The sequence below is a fragment of the Pantherophis guttatus genome, chromosome 5 (assembly GCF_059756535.1).
Source record: "Pantherophis guttatus breed Tessera chromosome 5, ASM5975653v1, whole genome shotgun sequence".
Classification (NCBI taxonomy): Eukaryota; Metazoa; Chordata; class Lepidosauria; order Squamata; family Colubridae; genus Pantherophis; species Pantherophis guttatus.
This window is the reverse complement of record NC_142067.1, coordinates 21,438,126-21,464,531: the sequence shown is the minus strand read 5'-3', so window position 1 is coordinate 21,464,531 and position 26,406 is coordinate 21,438,126. Positions and strand designations below refer to the sequence as shown.

The window sequence follows — 26,406 nt, the reverse complement described above, 5'->3', positions numbered from 1 at the left end:
GTTATTTAAACTATTTTATGTGTTATTCTATCCCATGTAACTTCTAAATATAGATCCCAAAGTTAAAAAAAAAAATCAAGGATTCAAATACTAATTTAGAATGGCCTCTACACATATGACCTCACTCTTCTGAAAACATATGGGATAATATGATAAAATAGCATGAAGTATCTATACAGGTGAAAAAATGTACAAGTCACAATAAACTGAGATACAGAGTTATCATTTAACCACATTTCATGTTCACTTGGAATTTCTGCAATGCATGTTATTCTTGTATCTTTTGGGTTCCTTCATGAAATCTTATTCAAGGCTTCTCCAAGTTTCTCCGTGGCTTCTCTGTATGCCTATCATTTTTAGTATCTTGGATAACCTATTTTGCCCCTTTTGTTTTGCTGTGTAATAAAACAACAAGGCCTGTGTTATGTTTCTAAAAGTGCTGGTTGCATATTATCAAAAATATAAGCAGCATCTCAACATTTCGAACAGGATAAATTAAAACAGAAATTCTAGGGTATTTTCACTCACTATAATGTATCTTTAGAAGACTAGTTAAAGGTTTTCATTTAAAAAAAAATATAGAAAATCCCTCATTTAAAATAGGATCTTCTAAAAAGTATCTTGCAAAAACATTGTACAAGCCTAAAGTTCAAAGGTTATACTCAATGCAAAAGGAAGTTTCTGTTACAGAAACTTTCCTGACCTCCAAGAATCTGTGCTTCCAGAGAAGAATCTTCTGAGGATCAGAAAATACTTTGGAAAGAACTGGGATACAGGGAAGCAGGAAAAACTGGATGGAATAACCTCAGGCTACTGAAACTAATCCCCCCCCAAGAGATGTAAAAACAGAAATATATCACCCTAAACTTGAGAAAACAAAAACACTAAGAGTGTAAGTGTACCTATATTGTTGGAAATTATTGGTTATGTTGTCTAGAGAGCCTGCTGTAGAAATTTAGTTGTGACAATTTAGCTTCATAGTTACAGATAAACTATCCACAGAAAAGGGGTCACATTCAAAATAATAATTGCATCTGGAAAAAGTCAACAACTGTTTCTCTTTCAAGATCTTTGGTGAGACATGTGTGCAGGCAGACAAAACTTGTAGGGGTTGTTTTTTTTTAATTCATTTCAAAACAACTGGGAATTTCTAAAATGAAATACATAATTTCTAGGTCATGATAAAAAAATGAAACCTCACGTACTGTGAATAACAGAATGCTATAGAACGTATTTTTACTGTAAAAAGCAAAACAATACTTTACAAATCCAAGCAAAAAGAACTTATGAAAATACTACTCCAATCAGTAGTCACAACATATTCTTATTTTGTCTTCATACTTTAGCAAACATGCTTCTAAATTAACAACAAAAAGCACAACTCTTGACTGTAATGATACAATCTAACTGAAGATTTTGCAAGTGTTACATAAAAATAAATGTAGAAGTTACCTGTTTATATTCACTAACACAGCTTTGGCAACAGAATCTTTTCGGCTCTCCATCAACCATAAGAATATTGTTTGCTGCACCTTTACTTGGAAGGTATTCTCCACAATGCTCACAACAATTCATGATTAAGCCATTTGCCATTCGATATCGATTGAAGCAGTGATCACTACACAACTTATGAGTCATGTTTTTAAAGCTAACTTCATGGCGTATCTAAAAGCAAAAATTTAGTTTTATATGACGATCTACTTTTATTTTAATTATGAATTTCAAGCATAACTTTAGGTTAATTGTTTAAGCAACCTTGGAATCTGCCATTTCAGAAATTGAAACTTGCACTGCCATTTAAAATATAGATGTTAGACACTTTAACTGTATACAAAATACATAACAATTTAAAAAAAATCCTTATGTTAAAAAGGAGGTTGCACAGTTCTAACCTTCTGTTATAAAGATTATAATGACAAAGGACATGCTGCTTTATCATCCCTATATTCAGTCTCTACAGAAATTAAATACTTGTAATTTATTGGTTTAAAAAAATGTTACACAAAATTACAATAATTAATGATGTTCACAGATGTTAAGAAAGGTGAGTTTTAAAAAAAACACAAGTGTAAGAATGCCCTTAAATTTCAATGTCCAAACATAAAGCTAATTTGCTTTCTCAACCTCTGCTTGTCCTAATAGTCCTACTCCATAACAGTTTATTTTCTTTGGACAGCAAGCAATTAGCACAGCTTTGGTATACAACTGATTTTCCTCCCTCTGAAAAATAGACCATGCATTCTTGCAGATACAGAATAGAGTGAGTGTGTGTGTATGCATGTGTTGTGCGTGCATGCGCGCCACATGCTGGGACTACATGCTCAAATGTTCTAATTAAGAAACTTTTAAAACATTTTTAAAACAAATCTGAAGGGGAAAGGCTTAGTAGATGTACACAGGAGAATTTCCAAAGGCCAGTATGGTGCTTTACTCATTCAGCTATAGAACTTTTATGTCTTCTTAGTATGAGTGAGTATTTGTCAAGCGATGAACGTGATACATCAAATAAAATTTAATCTAACGTTAGCAGGGAGCCTTAACTAAATAATCCACTGTTTTTCTGTAAACCAGTGGTTCTCAACCTGTGGGTTGGGACCCCTTTGGGGGTCAATCGATCCTTTCACAGGGGTCGCCTAAAATCATCGGAAAACACATATTTTCAATGGTTTTAGGAATAATTTTATGGTTGGGGGTCACCACAACATGAGGAACTGTATTAAAGGGTCACGGCATTAGGAAGGTTGAGAACTACTGCTCTAAACAATGATATAATTATATCGATAGTTTCTTAAGCAACTCAAATAAAACTGATTTTAGGAAAAAATCAGTGAAAAATAGCAAACAAACCTCAGTTAGTTTACCACAGATAGTGCATCTTGATTTATTTAAGATTCCTTTTGAGGGATTCTGTTTGTCTTCATAGAAAGACAGACATGATGTACTGCAAAACTCCTGGAAAGATTCACTTGAATCAACCTGAGCAACAATGGTTCCTTTCATTGTTGTTATGTCTCTGAAAAACAAAATGATTATGTCTCAGTACTTCAGCAACCATTGTATGTTTTTTTTATTTTCAGAAATTTCAGTTCTTTCAAAAAAAACCCCTATCAGATCTTTATGAATGTAATACTCAATCTCACCAGAAGATAGTGTAACTCAGGGGTGGGTTCTACTTACCTTTACTACCGGTCCGCATTCCGCCTACATGCTTCGCTCGCACGCACGTTCTTCTGTGCATGCGCAGATGCTTCTGCACATGCGCAGATCACCTATGATGATGTCCGGGTCAGTGAGCGGAGCCTCCCGCCGGTTTTATTACCAGTTCTTGCGAACCGGTCCGAACAGGGGTTCAACCCACCACTGGTGGAACTTCTTAACAAGAGTCCCTGTTTCTATTTTTAATGAAAAAGCAATTAAAAAGCACTACAAAAAAGTGACAGAGGAAAACAAATATAATTGGTCAAATACTAAGTATTTCTATCATCCTGCTTTTATTAAGCTTTTAATAGGTTTATCTTCTTGTACTGATGTAACAAGATATAAACCCCAACAACCTTCTTCCTCCAACCCTATTTATCCCCTTTCATGCTATTAATTGGATAGCATGTACCGGATAATGGGGAGCTAAGCCCTGGTGGCGGGAAACTCAGGGTGAGAGCTCCTGCTGCTTCTACAATGCTGGAATAGTCAAGAAGCCGAAAACGATGAATATAACCTTATCCTATCCAAGAATGGAATTCCAGATGTCCCAACTGTCCAAAGACATCTCTCTAGGGCAAGACTGAGTTGAAACTGGAGTCAGAGGGACAGGTACCCGGGCGTGGCTTCAAGTTTACACTCAGTCTCTGGGCAGAAAGGACATCATAGAACCCATTCTTGGACCCTCCCACTATCACACTGGAGAATATCACAGTATGTTTTGTTACCAACTTTTGAAGTGATACCCTGACAATTCTTGATTATGACTGACATCAAAAAAAGATGGGAACATTGCTTTTGAGATCGAGACACTGGAAAAGGAACATGTTCTTTCAGCCAGTTTTTCATTTCACGTTTTACAGATAATATTATGTTTATTACCTTTAATTAGTAATCAGAAAACAACGATGGAATGAGATAAATTAAGAGATAAAAATGGTGACCTAATAAATGCCACTACAAACAAAATTATTCCTTTATGCTTTTCCTATTTATTGCTGATAAACACCAAAAATCAAAAGATCTTGCTTTTCTATTTGTATGTATTAAATAGATAAAGGTCAAAGACTGAACATCTATAAGCTTATATAAAGCCCAACTTTCTATAACCACTTAGTTGTTGTTTTTTAAATCTGAATGCATCACAATTATTACAGCAGTTTTAAATAAGAATTAATCTAACATATCACTTATTGATATAGATAGCTATAGAAATAAAATAAATAACTTCCAATATGACCATTAGTTTATTGTAGACATTTATCACAAAAAATCTAGGTTACTTCAATCATTATGCAAACCAATTTCCATTTAGAATATGTGACTTTTTTCTCCCTTTTTTTTATTTAAAACAGGGTACTTTTGGCTTATGCACCTATGCTTATGTCTACATTCACTATTAATTTTAATTCCCACCAAATGTCAGAACAGACAATAGCAATTACAGTAAATTATTACTAACCAATAACAAACTTAACTAAGCCTGCTCTTTTTAATCATTCTTAATCTTTGCCCAGGACAATATTACTATGCAAACAAATGATGAAAGAACATAAAGAAAAGTATCTCTGTTGTCTCTTAAATAATAAAATGGATTTCACAGAGTTATTAGAAAATTAACGGCACTATAGTTTTAATAAATATGATCAAGAAATAAGAAAAATCCTTACTTTTTGCACATAACACAGAGTTTCTTTGGAGCTGGTTTATGTGAAAATGATGAAAGGCAAGTAGTAGAACAAAAAAGATGAACAGATCCTTTCCGCTGATACGCAGTCTGGCCCTTCTGCAAAGGCTTTTTGCAATTAGCGCATGTAACTTTAACCTGTTTTGAAGGTTGCTGTTGTGCAGGTGGTTGGAAGACTTGTTTGGGAAGAGATGCCACAGGGGATAGGGAATCTACGCCTGGTTGCTTCTGATTCCTTGGAAATGAAGCTGACTGAGATATCCAGGAATCTTAAAAATACAAAATGAAGAAACTGGAAGTTAAGTAAACAGCTTTAGGAAGTTTACAATGGCAATAGGCTGGCATTAATCTGACAGTAAAGCACAGTATTGCATTGCTAGTGCAGGTAAAAACTACAGAAATTGTTTAACTGTTGAACAGTGAATTGAACTGCAGTAATTTTTATATAGCCCTATTTTTTTAAAAAAAAATACTTAGCTATAGAAATTGCAATGGAAAATTATAAACTCTGGTACCTTTGAGCATATTACTTTAAATCAACATTTCAAAAACTTTTAAAATATGAATTGTTCCTATGTAAAGTTCTTGTCCAAATTTAACATACTACAAAGCAAGTTAAACAATGACATTAGTTTTGACAATGGCCTGAGAAAATAAGGTCAATATGGGAATGATTTATTGGTCATGCAAAACAAACATCTTCCAAGCCTTAGTTTAAGGAAAAGGATAAAGGTTTACATTTTAATTTCAATAATTGAAATTAGGGCTGTCAATTTCCCAATAAGTTTCAAGTTTGTCTACTTCCCTAGTGTCTTACCACATCTTACAAAGGAATAATTAGTATCTGAAAAGCATCTTATATTGTTTACATTCCGTGTCTGTATTAGATATAAGTAATGAATACTTACCTTGAATAGCAGCAGAGGATTTTAAACTACAAATCAAATTATCATTTTTATTTTAACTTGAACATACTTTCCATAATTCAGTGTTAGCTATCTGCTTTTGGGAATACCTTTTGACTTGAGGTACATTTTTTATCTCTCTGCAACTTCAGTTCATGTTAATTAATTTCATTCTCATTTATGTGACTTAATAACTGAGTCCCATCAATTTTGAGTTTAGCCAAATATTTTGTAGGCAGGTTAACAGAGTATTGATATTACCATTGAGATGGTACATATATAAAGAATATTGATTTTTTGGGGATTTTTTTAATGTTGATATACGCATGTAACACTGTGTATGCTCTTACATTAATATTACTCATATAGTTAAAAAACATCAATACCTCCCTTTCTATTTTTGTAACTATCAGCTATTAGTATATGGAAGCAAAAAAATCAGGAAAATGAAAACAATTTCTTTTGGTGGGCTTCACTTGAACAGATAACAAAAAAACAAAATAACCCAACGCCTATAGTAAGCTAGATAAACTTCAAGTGTTCTCTTTGGCATATATATTTACAGTACTTTTCAAAGTGAGATGGATAGCATATAAATTTACCAAATAAATAAATATATCCAAAGAATAGGGTATAAAAATGTGAAATAATTTAAAAGGCCTTTTACTTTTCTTTTGGTTGAAGACAGTATGAAAATAACTTTTTGGATAACAGTTGATGACAACAAACTTATTTTCTCTTGGGATTTCATTGTAATGTTCCAAAAATATTTCACAATCATATTGTTGACTAATTTTTTTACAATCTGATTAATAGGCAACATTTATATAAATTACTACCTTGCCTATTTGAGATAAGAAACTATTGAATGGAAGCTGATCTGAAGTTCTCATTGATGGCCAGGAGACTCAAAACATTTCCAGCTCTATTCTGACAGAACACTTGAACTGTCCTGAATTTTGTTCCAACGGAACACAACCTAAAACTTAAAACATTTAGGCAAAACTTTTCAACTGGTGCAGTTTTGTTGTGTGAGCTAGAACACTGTCTATTTGATACATATCCCTTTTATTAACCATATCCACAACTCCAATCTCTAGCTTTCAAGGTTATTTTTATCTTCTATGAAAAACCATTGTGTTGGCAGAATTTTCTGCCATTGGTTACATTCCAGAAATTTTGGTTCCTGTATTCAGTATTGCACTTTCTCGCATAACATTGATAATGCAGTCAAATTCTATTCATGTGACAAAAATACAGTTCTATTTTCATCTTTTTAACTTCTAGTAATGATCAACTCAGTAACATCACATCTTTAGTGATGTTTTCACAAATTATTTTGCTATATTTGCAAAACGATCAAACAATCATGCAAAAAAGTAATGCAGATATCATATACCTGTCCTAAAGAATGTTATTTAAAAGCTCGTGATGCTCATGGAACATTGGAAAGTTTCTATGTGAATGCACTGAAAAAAAAATACACGTGTGAAAACTGCATTTTTCCCTATGGTTTCAGGTATCTGAAGTTGATAACTGTAGACATGAACCCATTAGGCAAAGTAAATAGAATAGAACAACGGAGTTGGAAGGGATCTTGGAGGTCTTCTAGTCCAACCCACTGCTTAGGCAGGAAACCCTACACCACTTCAGAAAAATGGTTATCCAATATCTTCTTAAAAACTTCCAGTGTTGGAGTATTCACAACTTCTGGAGGCAAGTTGTTCCACTGATTAATTGTTCTAACTGTCAGGAAATTTCTCCTTAGGTTGCTTCTCTCCTTGATTAGTTTCCATCCATTGCTTCTTGTCCTGCCCTCAGGTGCTTTGGAGAATAGCTTGACTCCTTCTTTGTGGCAGCCCCTGAGATATTGGTACACTGCTATCATGTCACTCCTAGTCCTTCTTTTCATTAAACTAGACATATCCAAATGTTATCACATATCTACAGTTTTTGGCACATTGAGGTCTCTATTTTGTGCACATGCAAAAGTTAACATCCAATCTCTACCCCCAATTATTCCTGGCATCTTCATTATTCTGACCTTAATGCTTCCTTCATGTTTACTTCCATCACACTGAAAATGAGGACGCGCACAGCAGAGGAAAGTGGCAAATGTTGCTCAAAGCTGAGATCCTACTGATGGGAAATGCATTGGAAAAGGAAGTATATGACCTTCAACAATTGATGGAGAATAGCATCTAGCTCAAAAATTAGCCGGAACCTTCACTGCAACCCTGTAAGTGTACTATTAGGGTTTGCAAAACACACTAAGCAAAGCATTATCAATAGCCACTTTGAGAATGTAGCTACAACTGCTATAGGTGCAATCATCAAAACATGACAGTTATTTCCACAGCTTTGAGGAGAAGTGCTCCAATGCTTTATTTTTATTTTGTATTTTTAATTCTGGTAAAGATCCAATTTTCTTCTTTTTCCTTGTATCTTTTTGAGACAAGTGAGGTTTCACGATCTGTAATTGCATGGTATGGATTCTAATCATGCTTTATAAAACCAGGCCTGATATGAACCCCAGGTAAGAGAGAATGCTAACAGGTAACAATAATGGTAGCTTATGCTCAGAGCAGGGAAACCCTTATCAATATGCTGGCTGTGATTCAAAGTATTTCAGAGAAGAATCAGATACACGGCAGGCATTTAACACACATTTGACTATATCAAAATACATGTAGCTCTCACAAAGGAATGTAGAAATTGTCAGGAAGCACATCAAAACCCAAGTGTTACAAACAGAGTGGATTTGATTTAAATCAAGTCTATTTAAATCACGATTTAAATCACTAGTAAAAAATTATGATTTTAAAAATCATAATTTTTAAAAAAGCAACTGTCATCTCTGTCCCATAGCGGCTTCTCCTCTGATCTGCTGTTGACTCAACAACAGTCCCAATATTGCAGAATATACAGCCTCCTGCTACGTAACTAAGCTCTATTTCATGCTGAATAAACTAAATTACTAATATATCTTAAATAGAAAACTATCTTTAGATAAGTTTTACTTCAAAAGCATTTTATTAAAATAAATTTAATAAAAAAAATCCAATTTATTTTTTTAAATTTAAAAAAAATCATAGATTTTTATCCACTCTAGATATGAACAGTTCAATACTCAAAATTCAGCCATTAGTGAACAAGATTACTAATTAAATAGAGACACTGCTATGCTTAGTACATGGATATAAGAAATATTATTTTTTTATTTCTTAAACTAACATTCTTTTTTTCAAGCACCACTGGTTTCCTTATAGATCTTTTTAAACCAAATATTTTCAATCATATACTTATCTCAAAATGAAGCTATAGATGTCAGATAAATGACACAAAAGCTTGCATTATAAATAGGCTTTATTTTAACAACATAAAAAATCTGGAATGAGCCCCCTTCCCACTCCAAATTTAAACTGGCAATACTGCTTTTTTAAAGGATCTTAAAGAACCAGCTCTTCAGGCCTAAGGAGAAAACAACTCTCCTTTCTGTTTCTTGCCAGGTTTGTTATGTTTGCCATCATTGTTCTTTTGTCTTGTTTTTTACATTATTCTTCTCTGTAAACTACCCAGTCGTCAGAAGGGACACCATATAAATTTAAAAATAATTTCTTGGCTTTCCATGTAGACTATTTTTGTTATAAATAGTAAGAAATTTTATTAAACAGTGGCTTATAAATAATGCAAATAAATTATTAAATTTGTATACAGCCTGACAATTTGCTAAAAGTACAACTCAAAAGTAAAACTACAAAGTACCACAATAAATTGTGCTACCGTTGGACAGTAATTCAATGGCGATTAATTAATTAATTTATTTTATTTTATTTTTCATATTTGTATACCGCCCTACTCCTGAAGGACTCAGGGCGGTGAACAGCCAGAAATAAAATACAAAGACATACAAAAGTTAAAAACTATTAAAAACAGATTAAATAATTTAGGCTCAAAAAATTTGAGTGAGCACATTCCCTAATTCCCACTGCTCAATCCTACTGCATGTAACTGCTCAGCAAATCTCTGTGATTGCCACTGTCACTGTTTTATATGTAAACATTTAGACAAGTATGGTTTCATTTCATGTTTATTAACAAACTTATACCTTGACAGATTTTCCCTAAATATATTTAATGCTTATTCAAATGGAAAGAATGCTGAAAATATTCAGCTTAATCTTACAGTAGATAGCCTACATAATAGTTATTGATTGTACTTCAAATTACCCAGCTAAAAAAAGAAGTTTACAAAGCAGGTTGCCAGACTCCAATGCAATCTTTCATTCTTAAAAATGTCAGACAGTTTCTAATGGGAATTGCCAGTAAAAGTACAAAAATGTTAAATAGGAGAACTGAGCATACCTTGGGATGCAAGGGAGGAAAAGTGTTGGGAAGTGCTCCCTTGGGAAATAAAGAATGGTTTTGCTGTTCCAGGTGCATGTGGTAATGTTCGTCTTGAGTATATTTTTATAAGACAGGCAAAATGATTGGCAAACAAATTTAATAAAGAAATAAAATAAAAAATCATCATTTTTATGCTTTGGGAAGATAAATACAGGATTGTGGTGCGCGGTGTTCAGCTTCAGTTCTACTCCTGTTAAATCAATTTCTCAGTAAACTTATCTCTCTCAAGCTTACTTTTAGAAGAATTTAAATAATTTTCTGTTTTACAACTGAGACCCATCCAAAAAATTTTTCTTAGATTCTATGTTAAATTACTTTTCTTTTAATTTCACACTTTTGCTTTCTGCACAATATAGACATTCTTAGAAGACTTAGAAGGGATTTGTAGGTCATCTAGTCTAATCCCCTGCTCAAGTAGGAGACCCTGTACCATTTCTGACAAGTGGCTGTCCTGTCTCTTCTTGAAAGCCTCCAGTGATGAAGCACCTACAACTTCTGAAGGCAAGCTGTTCCATTGGTTGATTGTTCTCACTGTCTGAAAATTTCTCCTTATTTCTAGGTTGAATCTCTCTCTGATCAGTTTCCATCCATTGTTCCTTGTCTGGTCTTCGGATGCTTTGGAAAATAAGTTGTCCCACTCTTCTCTGTGACAGCTCGTCAAATATTGGAACATACTTATTCCAATATTTAACCTATATTATATAACACATAACATTGGAACATCTATCTAACTACATCCTCATGGTTGCCTTATTATAAAGGAATCCACAATACTCAAGATATTTAATTTGCTTATCAGCCCCCAAAGATAGGAATTCTTTTAAAGGCCCCAAAGTTCCAGATAATTGTACTCAATAAATATTAACTGTTTAAAGCACTTTTATTATAGAAGTGTGATTTAAATTAACCTTTCAAGCAACGTACAATGTTATTTTATAAAATTGCACGAAAATAGTTTCAAAAGAACTTAGAATACAATTTGCTTTATGAGAATTTTCAAGTCTTAGAATAAAAATATACATAAAGATACAACCTACCTGGATTATGATGAGTTGCAGATTCTCCATTCTGAAAGACATCACCAGCTACGTTCATTCTACCGGGATTGAAAGGTCCTACACCAGTCTTGGTCTGTGAAGTTAAAGATGGGGTGTATGTTTGTATATTAACACCAAAATTACTTGACTGCAGTCCGTTAGATACATCTCCCAAGTTGGTATTCTGTAGTGATGTTACATGTGTTATCATTAAGTTCATGTCACGCCCTTCAGTATTTTCTAAACGGCCAACACTCACAGAGCTCATACCTCTTTCTAATGTAGTAACATTAGCTATTTGAATTTCAGAGTCTGGTTCTGTGGTTATTCCACTATTACCTATTCCTGCATTTACCTTACTTCTTGAAAAACTGGATGTTGAGAATTCCATTTCATTGGTTCTGTTTTTACCCTCTGGAAATCTTCTTTCATTGAAACTGGAATCATTTCTCTCTTGTCCCTGATTTGTTTCAATGTCTTCTTCATCATCAATAATAATAGTCTCAGTTATACTTCCCTTCTGAGCGCTCATGTCTTTTGACGGAGCTGATATTTTAGGGTCATTTCCATGTTGCTCTTCATTACTGGATGAATTAAAAACATTTCTGTGGTCTGTTATTAAGGGTGTAGAGATTTGTGGAGGTTGTACAGGTTCAACAAACACAACATCATCATCATCTTCTATGGAGGTACTCTGGAACTTAGATCTAGACACCAGAGAATTAGATGGACCTCCAAAAGAGCTTCCTACATTGGCTAGGCCAGTTGCCATTGTGATAGCCCTTATAAACCAGTCGTAGGTTCAGACAACGCCAATTTTCAGCTACCTTCTGGCCTTCCAGAAAAACTGTTACAAAAAGAGAAAGCAGTTTCACTATAACATCATCTGATTATTTTTTAAATTATTTTTCAAAGTACCATCTTTCTTTTATTAATTTATTTAAATATGTTCTAAATAAAAGAAAGCAAGATGTTATTGAATGACTAAGCCCAGTGCTCTATCATCTCCTCTTGCAAAGCAGGGCTCAATTAAAAAAGCAACTCCTGTAAGCCAGGAACTGAACTGTTTCTCTGAACCAAAGCATAAATTGTAATCTAAGAACCGAGAAAAACCATGACTTTTTAGGATAGCAAAAGCAAGGGATTCTAAGCTCAGTTCTAAGCTCTGGAGCTAAGAAATGCGTCCATAGCTGAGCTGAGTCGAAAAAAACTGAAGGAATGTCACCAGGGAGGCGGACCTTCAGAAGTTTCAACTGTCCATAGAGCTAGAGCATAGAATAACCCAGCCTGGCACCTCCCATTTCTACACTATGGAGAATAACTAGTGTTCTAAGACACTCCTTAGTGGCTTCATGCTAAGGACTAGAACACATAGTTTCCCAGTTCTAGTCCAGTAAATTTAATTACTATATCAAACTGGATTCTATTAAGCTACTTATAATCTAGTAAAACAATTTCTGTATAAATCAGCAATCTGGTAAGTCATAGTAAACATTTTGAAAACCCAGACATGACAGTTCCTGATTTCATGTGCAACGTATAGCATTTGAAACATAATGTAAGAAGTTTTAAATAAAAATGAAATATCACAGTTCAAATATATTTAGAATTGTAACAAGCTTGACATATTTCCCCTACCCTAATTGCAAAAGATCCAAAGAAACTGAAATTCTGAATAAATTATTGTACCTCCCAGTTGAGAAGTGTTTAATTCTTACTCTGGTTAACGTAAGTAACTAAGCTCTTTGAACCACTTATTTAAGCTACTGTTTTCAATAAGCTTTTTATGTTCAATCTTTCTTATTACTTAATTAATTTTATATTTAATTCCCCCCATTAACAGACTGCTTGAAGCAGTTAATATTTAAAAAATATTTGTATTTCAAATCCAAATACTTACTTATTCAAAAACATCCAGTAAATTGTAAAGTTAAAGTTTTCCAATGCCTTTTTGATCCTGGAAAATTCGCTTACTTCTCTAGACAAGCTGGAAATGTTTTTTTGAAAATAAGCATCCTGAAATAGATTTAATAAATATTGAGAATGCGAATTTGCCGTGAAAGGTGACAGTAAAGTAATTCAATTTTCAGCCAAAATCCTTAAATTTTAAGGTTTTTCAAATCCTTAAAAACAATTCAAAAGCAAGTTGGCTGTTGAGATGAACAGTATAGTCAAGTTCACCCGCAGCAGAATCTCAGTGAATGTTATAAAAATATTACATCAATATATTTCCCATTGCAAGCAACATTTCCCAAAGTAGATACAGTACTATCTTCCTTTAAGAAGCAGAAGTCACATGATCATATTTTATTTTTCTCAATGTTATCAACCATAAATTTCAATGTGGATTTTTTTTTTTACTTTCCTTTGAACTAACATCTTAAAAAATGGCTTTTGAAACTTCATGTTGGCCAACATCTGCATATGTTTAAAGATCTAGTAGCAAAAGAAAAGATACGTTTTCTCAGGCCATAAATATTGAGAAAAGAAAATGGTTCATCATCTAAATTAGCCCTGTTAGTTTTACGCAGTATTCTAAGATACTGTTTTAAAAAAATTGAAGAAATTATAGTAAAATATTTTGCAGCTTAGATTATGGCCTTATTTTTATTCTTATTTCTCTACCAAATACTAAAGTTCCACTATTCAAAATATTTCTCTATTTAAAAAACACAAAAATGTCCATCTTTAGTCTGAAGATGTTCAATGTACAGTACTTCCTATATCTCAAACTCAAATGAACTATTTGAAACAGTAAAAAGTGTTTCTGCTGCCCACTTGTTCATATCCTTTCTCAACTAAACCAAGCTGCAAGATTAATGTTTAGCTCTCTTCACGGGAAAGTATGGTAATATTAAAAGAAGCAGTAAAGGAAGTATTTTATACTGTTTGGCACCAATTACTTTCACCCTATCCCTTTTAATGCACTTCTATATAAGATTAAGTAAACCAGTGAAGTTACTCTTTAGTATATTTTTTTCTATACAGAGACAAGGAGTCATTGGGAGTTGGGCAGCATATAGAACTTTAATACATTGTTATTATATTCACTAATTAGGTTACAATAATGGCATAGTGACAATTTCTAAAGATAGTATTTAGTCTCACATATTTCAATAAGCTTCTTCAATAATTCATGATCAGGTTTAAAAAAAATCTGCAACATCCACAGGCTGAAAGCATCTATACAATCTAAAAAAACAGCAACACTGTGTTCTAGACTATGTTGCTACTATCCTATCTACAAAACATGAAACAAGTAATATTTCCAAACATATCTGAAGATTCATGTATGATAGAACTGGGAACATGGGATATTTCAAATTCCAATTGGGCTATTTTCCATTCATCAGAATGGAATGACAGCAGCAGTATCAATTTAAAAAGCATCCTTAACCCATTCTTACCCAAAAGGCAATTACCACCAATGCACATATTTTGCCAAGCTACTTTACTTAACACATGAGCCATTATAGTTACAAATTATGTGGCACATAATCAAGTTAATGAGCTATCATGTTATTGTGCTGCTAAAATGTGAATTTATATGTATGCTTATGAATGTATACTTGCCTCCCATATTTTATATACAAATTTGTTTATTTTAGTGCCCATAAAAATGGCTTAAGGCCATCTCTCAACTTTTGATTTATTTAACATTATTTTTATACTTCTTCAGTTTCATGATTTTGGGTGGTATACAAGAATCTTTTCAAAAAAGAATTTTATTAAACATTGTAACAGGCAGATAAAAATTACAAACTTAAAAAAAATAAAAATGTAAAGTACAAAAAAGAAATAGAAAAACAGAAGAGAGAGAAAAATTAAGGCAATAGAAAATAAAAATATATAAATGTGTCCCCTTCATCACAAGTATAATTTTAATTATTTATCACCTTCTTAAAATACAATTGGTCTCTTCTTCCCATACCTCATCTCTTATCTAAAAACAACTCCTTAAAAATCTTGTCATTCAGTCCTGATCAGCAAAAGTTCATTAAAGTTTACCTGAGATAATGTATTTATTTGACCAAATAAACCAATTTTATGTCCTTTAACTTTTTACAATCTTGATCTTTAATCTTCAACCTTCAGTAATGTTCTAGAACTTGATTACATTTTTTCTTTATCTTTTATCATTAATTCTTCAAAAACTTTAATAAGTGTCTTTTGTAAATTCAATTTGGAAAACGTATCCAGATCATTCTTTTGGTTCGTTAGTTTTATATTTCTTTTAATTACTAAGACATCAGCTAGTATCTTTTCTATGTCCAGTATAGAATATTTTTCCATGTCACTACAACCTCTCATTTTAAAATCCCCTTCCGATCAGGCTGAGACTTGTTTGGTAAAACCTGTTCTTAAAAACAATCTCTAATGGCAGACATGTTTGGAATTCCATTTGGAATTAATAAGTGAAATTTAAGTGTTCCTTTAATTGTAATCTTTAATAACTTCAGGTTCCCTCAAACAGCATTATCTTACATGAAAGATTCTTAGAATTAATTTCGAAATCTTATTTCAAAACCATCTGGACCTTTAGTCCATCTATAACTTTTCAAAATCAATTTTCCAATCACATATTTTGCTATTACTCTAAGAGTTTTTTTTAAAATCCTTAAGGATTGAAGGAAACTTACTGATGCTATAAAACATATTGTTCCAAAGATTCCAGTTTTTAGCTGAAAAGCAATTAATAAGCAATTTCTAAAAGTGATTAGTAAAAGAAGTATGCAAACTCTGATCCATAAAGGCACCAATCATGGTTTGAGGTAACATGGTTGCTGGTTGCCCTCCGGGTAAGATTCAAGGTGCCGATGATGACCTATAAAGCCCTACATGGCTTAGGCCCAGGATATTTGTTGGATCATCTGCAACCAGCAACGGCTTCCCATTGCCCGGTGCGTTCTCACAGGGAGGGCCTACTCAGGGTGCCATCGGCTAGACAATGTCGGATGGCAGCCCCCAGAGGTAGAGCTTTCTCTGTGGCCGCGCCCATCCTTTGGAACCAACTCCCCCTGGGGCTCCGGTTGGCCCCTGACCTTCGCACTTTCCACTGCGAACTAAAGACATGGCTGTTTAAATTGCCTAGCCTAGACTGATGGGGTTTGATTATTTTAATGAATTTTAATATAAGTTTAATTGTATTTTAATATGTTTTTATCTGGTTGATTTTAATTGTTATAAGCCGCCCTGAGTCCTATGGAGATAGGGTGGCATACAAATCAAATCAAATAAATAAATAAATAAATAAACATGACATCCTTTCATCTCCCTGAGATTAAAATCCCCCATAGACTGCTCTCTTGCAGTATCCTCATGAGGAGAAACTGTCTGGAGCACTTGAGGATAATCAAATTTTCTCCTTGTCCAGAGAAGAATCACAAAAAGCCAATCCAGTCACTGGCTCTTGCCATTTGCTATCTCTCCCTTTTCCATTAGGCCTCAACTGCATTGAACACTCCATAAAAAGCTGATTTTTAGAAGCTTCCTAAAAGCCAGAAGGGCCGAAATGTATTTCTGTGTCAAGATATACCACTGGGCTGCAACCAAAAAAGGCTGGTTATCCTCAGCTCTATTCATTATCTAACTAGCTGATTTGACTCATTTTGGAAAAGGCAACACCTTAAGGCAATGATGCGTAGAGCGCCATAACCCGGAAGAGAGGAGTTGGCCAGTGTGCATGCGAGCGACGGCCAGCTGCTCTTCCAGGTTCCGCTGCACATATGCGCGTTGGCCAGCTGCTCTCTTCTGGGTTCTGCGTGAGCATGCGCATGTCAGCCAGCTCCTCTTCCGTGAAGACCAGCTGGCTGGTGCACATGCTCATGCCGGAACTCAGAGGAGCAGCTGGCGATGGCGTGCATGCCCACAGAGGGGGTTCTGTGTGCCACCTCTGGCACGCATGCCATAGGTTCACCATCACGGCCTTAAGGTAAGCCAATGTTTTGATGTCTCATAAAAAGCTGAACAAGGTCCCTTTTTTGTACATAATCAGCACATAATACAGGTAGTGCTTGACTATTTGTTTAGCGGCCGAAGTTTTAATGGAACTAAAAAAGTGACTTGACCAGTCCTTCCACATATGACCATCACAGCATCCCCATCGTCATGTGATCAGAAAGTTGGGTGCTTGGCAATTGGCCTGTATATGACAGTTGCGTCCCAAGGTCATGTGATCACCATTTTCAAAGCTTCCCAGCCAGCTTTCAACAAGCAAAGTCAATGGGGAAACTGGATTCACTTAACTGTTGCACACAATAGGTCCAAATGTTGTGTACTATATCCAGATTCTGATAAAGGTCATGTCCAAGAATAACTGATGTTTTCTGTCTGTGTCTGGTGTGGACCTTGACTGAAGAGGATCTAGATAATCTTTTTTCTTTAAAATTTCTATAGCGGATTCCCTACCTATACTCAAAAATATGAACAAAAGAGAAGAGATTGGAGTAAAGGTTATTCATACTGAGAAATGGCATCCTTAAAAGAGGTAACACATGTTCCTTCAAGGCTGGCAATACCCTTCTGTTTTTCAAAATGTCACTGGTTGCTTCCCAAAGCCATCCCATTGTGCTGGGTAGGGGGCCTGGAAGGATCCCGGATGGGCAAGCATGCAGCCCACAGATGGCAGAGTTCGTATACAAAGGATCTATCCATCTTCTAAAATTTCAAATAATCCCTGTTAATATTGCAGGATTTTGCCCCAGTCACCTTCCCTGATATCAGCCGATTGAATATCCCTGTAGGAATACAAGACATCATTTGCAATTTAGTTAGCTTTAACAAATCTTCTTTGTACATATCAATTTAAATTATTTAACTGCATGTACTTTTAGTTTCTGCTTTGTGTCTGCAACACATTTGTAATATGGCTAATATGCTTATATTGGTAGCCCATTAGGTGTGAGCAGTTTTGCCTGTTGACAGAAAATATACACGTTGTGGTATTATATCAATGAACTCAGCATTTTTGTGAGCTTTGCCTTTAGGTCTATCAAATATTAAGTTTCTTATATTGTTGTTTTGTGATTGACTCTTCCTGACTCTAGAGGAGTCTGAGTTTTAGCATTGTTTTAGTTAAAAAAAGTAAATAAACTAAATATAAATTTAGTCTCAAACTCGAGGCTAGTTGAAAAACTATTTTGCTTAAGCTCTACAAGCTCAAGTATTGCTCTAACTCTATCGTATCATTCTATAATTATTGTAAACAGCCTAGAGTCCTAGCGGATTGAGGTGGCATATAAATTTCATAAATTAGTGGATATATAAATAACATGAATTCACAAGCACGTTCAAGTGACTTGAGTGGGCACTGGAACAAAAACAAATAATGTTTATTACATCTTAAAGGGAGATGTCACACTACAAATCCTTCAAATGGAGTGATCAATTCACTAACTCATTCGTGAATTTCTGTTCAAAGAGCAATGGGACAATTAATATTTTTACATATAATTACCACGCTGTCTGGTGACTTTAAACACGAGCGTACTCAAACTAAAGTTTGCTAAAAATATATGTTTATAAATATATGACTATATGTAAATAATTACAGTAAGACTTATAATCAAAATTGGTGGGTGCTTGTAACACGAACATTTGTATGTTACTCTAGAAATAGCTAAAGTTTCAGCTAAACTTTAAATAGTAGACCAACTATTATAACAATAAATCTCATTTTTAAGTTCCTACTTATCCTTGCAACTTTCTGGGTGATCTTTGGCCTGTCACCACCTCTCAGGCTTGTTTATCTAACAGATATGAAGTTTCTTTCTGAACATGAAACAAACAAGTTTCTTGGATGTTCTGCTGAAGTGTTCTTGATTAGTCAAAGCAAAATGCAGAATGCTTGGTTGTTCTGGTTTCCCTTAAAACAAAATTTGGGGTATCCTACAGTGATTTTATGGAGGAAGAATTATGCATAAGAATTATGTTTCCTCCCTACTTTCTTCACACCTAGTATGCATCTTCTTACTGCAATGATCTTGGCAGCTCTCAATATGGCTTAATGAAATGCAAAAAAGGACTTGCAAAATGTATTTTTGCTTCATATCCAAAACATACATTTTGAAGTTCTGCACAATCAAGACCCATTTTGATTATTGTCTTGACAGAAAAATATCCGGAGAGGTCTCATAAGGCAAGTAGGGCACGGTTGGAGTGTCTCATCCTCCTCTCCACATGACTCATGTTCTAGTTCACCTGTTCAGCTTCCCAATGATCTCCTTTCTCTCCAGTCAGTATCTTTGTATTCAGGCATGGATAGAGATGGGAAGGCCTGGGAAAAACCTGGAAAAATTTGGGGGGGGGGCACACACAGAAAAAAACCTTGTTGTCCCCCAATTTTTCAGGTTTTTTTCCAGGCCTTCCCAGCTCTAGGCATGGCACAGCCAATCAGTTTATTCCTACATCAATCATTGTCATAATTTATCCTAAACCCCATTTCTAATTATATTTAGGGCCATATCTGGAAGAGAACCACCTTGTTTAATTCCATGTATGGATCAAAACTTCTAAAAAGCACATTTCAGTTTGGGCAAGACAATCTGAAAATAGCTGCTCTAATCACTGCTTATCCATAGTACCTCTAAGAGTGAAACAGTGTTATCTTGCCCACTTTCAATAAGGACAATCAATTACAACTGACAAACTCTTTTGAGTTATAGGCAGAAATTTTTCTTCTATCACCTGATCCTTGTCTAATTAAAATTAAAGGCAATATGTGGTGCCTTAAAGACTAAAAGTATTTTTATTTATTAAATTTATAGATCATCCATCTCACTCTGTAATATGAGTGTTAAGACTACCCTTTTTAAAACTAAAGCTCATATTAGCAAATAAATTAACTGTTACTCCAGGTTGTGAGACTGCATGTGTGCCAGTAGTGGGTTTCAAATCCCGGCACTACCGGTTCGCTATCGGTAGCGCGCGGGCGTGCACACTTGCTTCGCTAGCATTCTGCGCATGTGCAGAGCATTTTAGATGTCGGGGTGGGTGGGCGGAGCCTCCCACCGCTGCCACTACCAATTCGCCTGAACCAGGAGCAACCCACCACTGATGTGTGCAAAGGTGGACTATAAGCAGGATTAGGAATAACTCAAATTGAAGAAACAGAGTACATGTAGTCCTCAACATATGACCACAATTGGGATCAGAATTTTGGTCACTAATCGCAATTAAGTGAATCACAAATTTGTTAAGCAAATCCAGGTTTCCCCATTGACTTTGTCAGAAGCTGACTGGGAAGAACACAAATCATGATCATGTGACTGCAAGACAATGTAACCTCCATAACTGCAAGCTAGCTGCCAAGATCATTGAATCGTGTAGCTGTGAGGGTGGTTCAATGATTAAAGCTTCAAGGAAATGTCGTAAGTTATTTTTTCAGCACTGCCGTGGCTCCAAACCACCATTAAAGAAGTGGTTGTAAGGCAAGAATCAACTGTTTATAGATTCAGGTGCTATATAGTTATATTGATTTTTGTTCACATCTGTCTGGGGTTTATTTATCTTTATATGAGAACTAGGAATTCTGCTTTATTCCTTTTCTATTAAGCCAAAATCACTTTAAGAATGAATAATTACTTATAATTCTTATATCTTAAAAAAGAGCAAGATAGACTAATCAGTTCACACATGTTGCACAGGTCTGTTTAACTATTCCTTCTGACAGGAAGAACAAAGAATCAACAGTGTACAGCATAAATTCTCAAGTGAGAATCAAAGTTTTATTTTGAAACAAATAACCTGCCTTAAAAAATAAGTAAAATGTGGACATGAGTTTTATTTTTACATGTACAAGAAGTCAGAAGAGACTTTCTATGAAACTTTTATGTTGCCTGGCATTCACTCAACTTTTGAAGAGAATTAGTAGAATAACACTACTGTAAATATAAAACCTGTTCTTAAGATATTCAGGATCTCCAGTAGACCCATGCTTGATTTCTGCATAAACATATCCATTTGGTTTCAATACTCTCATGTGAAAATGCCAAATGTTACCAGAAACTTAAAGCTAATTTTAAATACAAAGATACATACAAGTTAAATTGTTGGATTGTTTAATGGCTTACTGAAGAAACCAAAACCAACAAATCAACAAATCAAGTGATTATTTAGTACAATGCAAACAGCACCAACCTATATGTGCTTTCAGTTAAATATTCAATTGAACGTTTTATATGACCAACTAATTTTTGAAAGCTATTTCTATTCAAGAAGTTCCCATAATATAATGGAATGAAAGAATAACCAAACCAAAGATATGAATCACATGTCAGCTTCTACACTCATATTCAAACAAAAATAAGGAAATTTTCACTCTCCATCTGGTATCACATAGTGGTTTTAAAGGACAAGTACATTGCAGGCAGACTTGTATACATGCTAAACTCCTTTGCCCACTTGTAACTATTATATAAGTAGACCTCAATAAGACTTTCATGTTTTCTAGTTTAAGTAATATGCAAAATTTCTTTAGAACTGACTGAATTTTATTTCCTGTATTTATCCAATAGTTCCATGTTTTCTCAACTTTCATAATTAGCAAACCATAATTTTTCAAAACAGCATAATTCTTATTGGAATTAACAAATTAAGTGTCTTAATTTCAAGATTTGTTTATCCATTGATACTGAATAAACAAATTGGTCGGAATCACACAACATACTAAGCTATATACCACTGTTGAAAAATAGAAAAACTGGCTTTGTATGGCACACTAAAAAAATAAACTATTAGGCATGAAAGTGCTTCTTCCCACTTTTATTTTGAATACTTCTATTCTTTTGACATAGCTGAGGGTTTTTTTAATCCTAGGGCTGCAACAGCTATTTTTTAATGGTCCACTTTGGAGCATGGGGAGAGCAAAATAAACAACAGTGCTAGTAAAAGTAACTCATCCTTTGTTATACTGCTAAAAATACGCAGATTTAAGAGTAAGAAATTCAGATTAAGAAAAGATTAAGATTAAAAAAAAGTCAAGCAGGATCTTGGCCTAATATGTATTGAACTATAACAATAACATGTACATTAATCTTGGTATGATTTCACATTAGCATTAAAGATAAATGTTCTATCCAAATTTAGAGGCTTTTTTTTATTAAGATAGATTTACCATCTAACCTGTATGCCCATGAAATTATTTGGCACATCTATAACTGTAAAATTATTCTGATGGTTTTTAAGAATCAGCTTCGTACGGTCTTATTTATAAACCATTTAGTTAAATACAAAACCAATATTTAAACTCTCCAACCCACTTCTCTCAGTATCATTCCACTGAATTATGGTTCTAGATACTGGAATGTTACTAGTGGTTTCTTTAGGGGCTATTAAATAAACCTCCATGTAGACTACGTTGAAAACTATTGTTGTTTTCAGTATCAGGCAATAGGCCTGTAGTTGTTTCCATTAGGGGGCCTTTGCCAAGTAACTTTGACATTTAGGGATTCCAAACTCTTCCTAGTAAGGTGAAGGGAACCGGACCAGTAAAAGTAAAGTTTTCAGAATGCAAGAAGAAACTTACTGTACAAAGGTTTTACTCAAAGAAAGCAACTGCATTCATCTTGAAAATATGAGACACAACTGAACACAACAGCCCACAGGCTTCTCAAACAACCTCAAAAGGTTTCAAGGGAAAATAGGCCGACACAGATAGATGTTTTCAAGTATGAACCACTACAACTTGAATAATAATAATAACCACCTATGGTTTGATCTTCCCATCTCCAATACCAAGCAAATCCATTTGGAAAAGAGGGGGAAAAATTGTGGGATCCAAACACAGAGAATGACGACTAAAAGCACGCCCTTCACCCCAAAGCGGGTTCTCTCTTAAAAGTCCTCTCCTTGCTTACCTGCCAAATAGGGTCAGATAAGGTTGTGGGGGGATTCAAGAGTTGGGGTGGAAATCGTTTAAATCAGAGTAAAAAAGGTGTCACTTGAATGTACGCTCCAAAACTCTAGGGGGCACTCGAAAGATACCCACCCCCTCGATGGGCAAGGCAGGAGCAGCGGCAGGAGCCCGTCTTCTGCTTGCCAGTGTTGGTATTGCAGGAGCGATGTCTGCAGCAACAGAGCCCACCCCGCGGGGGTGGAGTCGCCTCCCGGCCATTACCGGGGCTTTGCTCTAGGGCAGCAGCAGCTGCTGCACCCAACCATCTCTCCCCCGCGTCCCCCCCCCCAACATACCCTCTTTTAGGCACCTCCTCTTTTATCCCCACCCACCCACCCACCCCCAGCCCTCGTGCCAAAAATGGGTGCTCTACCTCCGCCTCCCGAGGCAGGAAAACATATATAAATAGCACTCACAATGGGAGCTCCTTCGCCTTGCTGGGCTCTGCCAAGGCTGCGCCAAACTGGCCCGCAGCCTAGGGGAAAAGAGGTGCTGGTCAAGGGGAAAGAGAAGAAAAGAGGGGAGGGGGAAAGGCATCTACAGGGGGTGCCTCCCCATCTTCCCCTCCAGGAGACGCCCTTCCCAATGGGCAAGAGACGGAGTGGCCACCGCTGTTTTGGAGTTGGTACCCAGAGCCCCTCTAGATGCCCTTCCCAAAGGGATATTGGAGCCTCTTGGCCCACGGACGGCGCTTCATGGATGCCCCCTTCTCACACCCACCAGGGATCGGGAGGGGGGGCTCTTCCCTCCTCGGACGCGACTCCCCCAACGGGCAACAAACAGGAGTTTCTGCTGTTGGCGTGAGACTGTGGAGCCCCGACCCAGACCTTCCAACCTTCTTCCCCTCCGTGTGTTCAAAACTCTCGGGAGCGAGTCCAAACTCGCTTCCCTTCCCCCCCCCCCGTTTTTCCCGCCCCCGCCGCTCGAGAGCCGAAAATCTGCCCTCCCCTCCCACCCTCCCGACCCCGCTTTCTGCCAATTGCCCCGGGAGTTGCGCTCGGCCCCCTGCAGTCTGCTAGCAGCACTGCCGCCTCCAGTCGGCCGCCATTAAAGAGACCCAGCTAAACAATACGGGAGGGGAGAAAGAAGGATCCGCGGGGCGCAATTACCGACTCTTCCCCGTCCGTTCCCCCTCCCGAGGGAAGAAGGAACCGCGATGAGACGGGGAACAAACGCCCCCCCCCGCATCGCCCCCAGGAGGCAGTTGGAAATAAAGCCGGGCGGAGAGACATGGCGCCCCCCCACTGCACACGCACGCACCCAGATACCCCACGGCAGCCCTCTCCGCATGTCTGCCCAAGCGCCTGTCTCGCGTCGTAACGGGGCTGCCGCCCTCCCGGTTCTTACCCGCCACTGACCCTTTCTTGCCTTCCTAATTCTACTGGCGGGAAAGGGGAGGGGGGGGGAACGGACAGCAGCCGCCGCCGTCAGAACACCACGCAGCGGGGTATTTAGCCCGGGTTGTTCCCGAGACGCGGCTGGTCTGCTCTCCTGTCCCCACCCTGAAAGGGCAGCTGGGCTTCAAGCCAGTTCGTCTAACCCGGCTCCGCTGTTTCTACCTCGACCCCCGTTCCTCTGATCCCCTCGCCGAGCTCGGCCAAAGTCGCGCCCGCCCGCCTGCGGGTAAAACGCACCCTCCGCGGCTCCGCCAACGCTTCCTCAACTCTATCTCGGTCCAGTCCCGGGCTAAACGCTGCTGCTGGCGAAGGGGAGGAGGAGGGACAAAAACCTAACCATTCGAGCCCGGGGAAAGGCCGCCTAGTGTTCCCGCCCATTGGCTTTCCCAGAGGGAGGGCTTTGGTGTCAGGCAAAACCATTGGAGAAACTGCCCGTCTATCGTCGGTCTCCGTCGCTGGTTGCGTGAAGGTTCTGTCAATTAGCTGTCCGCACACGCCTCCCGTCCCTCCTCCTTTGGTTCCACCAGGTTAAAGAAAACCCGAATTGCATTGCCCACCACCAACAGCTGCAGCACCTCTGCTTCTTTCAACTGGATGGGGAAGGTTTGCGATCCCGGTGGTTAGCGTCGCTGCTGAGTAGTTTCATGCAGAAGTTTGGGCTGCCTCTCTTCCCCCTCCCCAGGAAAAGGGCGATGGCTTCCCTTAAGTCCCCATGTCATTTATCAGCCAGGAAGGTGTTTTAGCCCATTAATTTGTTTGCCACGGGGCAATTAATTCCTTTTACAAGGGGTAAAAGCAGGGCTTGAACACCAAGCTCTGAGGTGAGGCGTCAAGGACGGATACAGCAATAAAGCCAACGGGTTTTAGACGCTTCTTCTCCCCCCACCCCTACCCCTTGGGCTGTGGATCTGGAACCCTTTCTAAAAAGGGGCAGAATAATAGAAACCAAGTCCCAAACCTAAGAAGGGGGCAGCCTATAAGTCTTCTCCGAGGACAAGGGTCTCTGTTTTCAGGAGGATTCTTTTTCGCGCTCCCAACTATTCCGAGTCAAGAAAAGGCGTCTCACAAGCAGCCCAGCACGGCTCCTGGTGGTGATGGTGGTAATGGTTGGTAATGGTGGTGTCCTCCATTTTGTCGGAAGCTGCTGCAGGGAACCTGGGACCCCTTCAAGCCAATATGAGGCTTTGTGAGGCGCTTATTCTTACTGCCTTTCGCCTCAGGATCGAGGCAAAGCGCAGAGGGCGCCTTTGGCAATGCTCTACGACTGTTGAATAGGACTGGCCATTGCCAGGGCGGCAAAGGAGAGAGAAAGCCAAGCTCTCCACCCTCCCTCAGCCAAAATGGAGGATGCGCACTTCCCTTGCGTGGTTGATTCCCCCTTCCTTAGCCCTGGGATTGACGCCCGCAACTCAACAACGGGGGCGTCCTCAGGCTTTGGTGTGGTTGGTAAAAACCACGTCGTCTCACATTTTACTTACACCTCTCCTGATAAAACGGGAGGAAAGAGGCGGGAAAAAAGCACCACCGCCTTTCCTTCCTCGCTCCACCTTGCAGCAATTCCGTACACAAAGTATTTATTCCCTGGAGAAAGGCGTGAAGAAAGAAGCTGGGTGAAAGCCACTGGACCCTGTTCCGCCTCGCCTGTACAGGCTTTCGCTCTGCCAGCTCCCTCGGTTACTTGTGAGGCAATAGAGGGAGCAGTTTGTACAGTTCCTAATTCGCTCTTTTGCCCTCGATAACCGGGAATGGACGCTAATTTTCATGCGCCCCAAACGCGACCATTCTTCGCGCAGAACGGCCGCTCCATCAAAATGCGCTGTCAGCCACGCCAACTAAGAGCCAACAAGTCTAGCCAAATACGAGCTGTCGATTTAGCAAATTTG

At 37.3% G+C, this 26,406-nt stretch overlaps 1 protein-coding gene across 27 annotated transcripts in view; it reads right to left on the bottom strand.

Annotated features, from left to right (window-relative positions):
* The window catches only part of ZMYM2 (zinc finger MYM-type containing 2), an 81,655-nt gene extending 55,767 nt beyond the window's left edge, over window positions 1-25,888 (bottom strand). For 2 of the 27 annotated variants that reach the window (XM_087894674.1, XM_087894685.1), the window contains exons 1-8: window positions 24,761-24,900; window positions 23,543-23,601; window positions 13,134-13,249; window positions 11,589-12,080; window positions 11,234-11,327; window positions 4,869-5,154; window positions 2,848-3,013; window positions 1,453-1,665 (exon numbers count right to left, since the gene is read on the bottom strand). In XM_087894674.1, the coding sequence (XP_087750800.1) occupies window positions 1,453-1,665; window positions 2,848-3,013; window positions 4,869-5,154; window positions 11,234-11,327; window positions 11,589-12,005 (1,176 nt within the window). In that variant the 5' untranslated portion in view covers window positions 12,006-12,080; window positions 13,134-13,249; window positions 23,543-23,601; window positions 24,761-24,900. Of the gene's footprint in view, window positions 1-1,452; window positions 1,666-2,847; window positions 3,014-4,868; window positions 5,155-11,233; window positions 12,081-13,133; window positions 13,250-17,479; window positions 17,642-17,751; window positions 17,971-23,542; window positions 23,602-24,685; window positions 24,901-25,481 lie in introns of those variants that run through there. The other 25 variants (XM_087894671.1, XM_087894682.1, XM_087894672.1 and 22 more) reach the window with 17 other exon arrangements.
* Window positions 25,889-26,406: the final 518 nt, after the last annotated feature.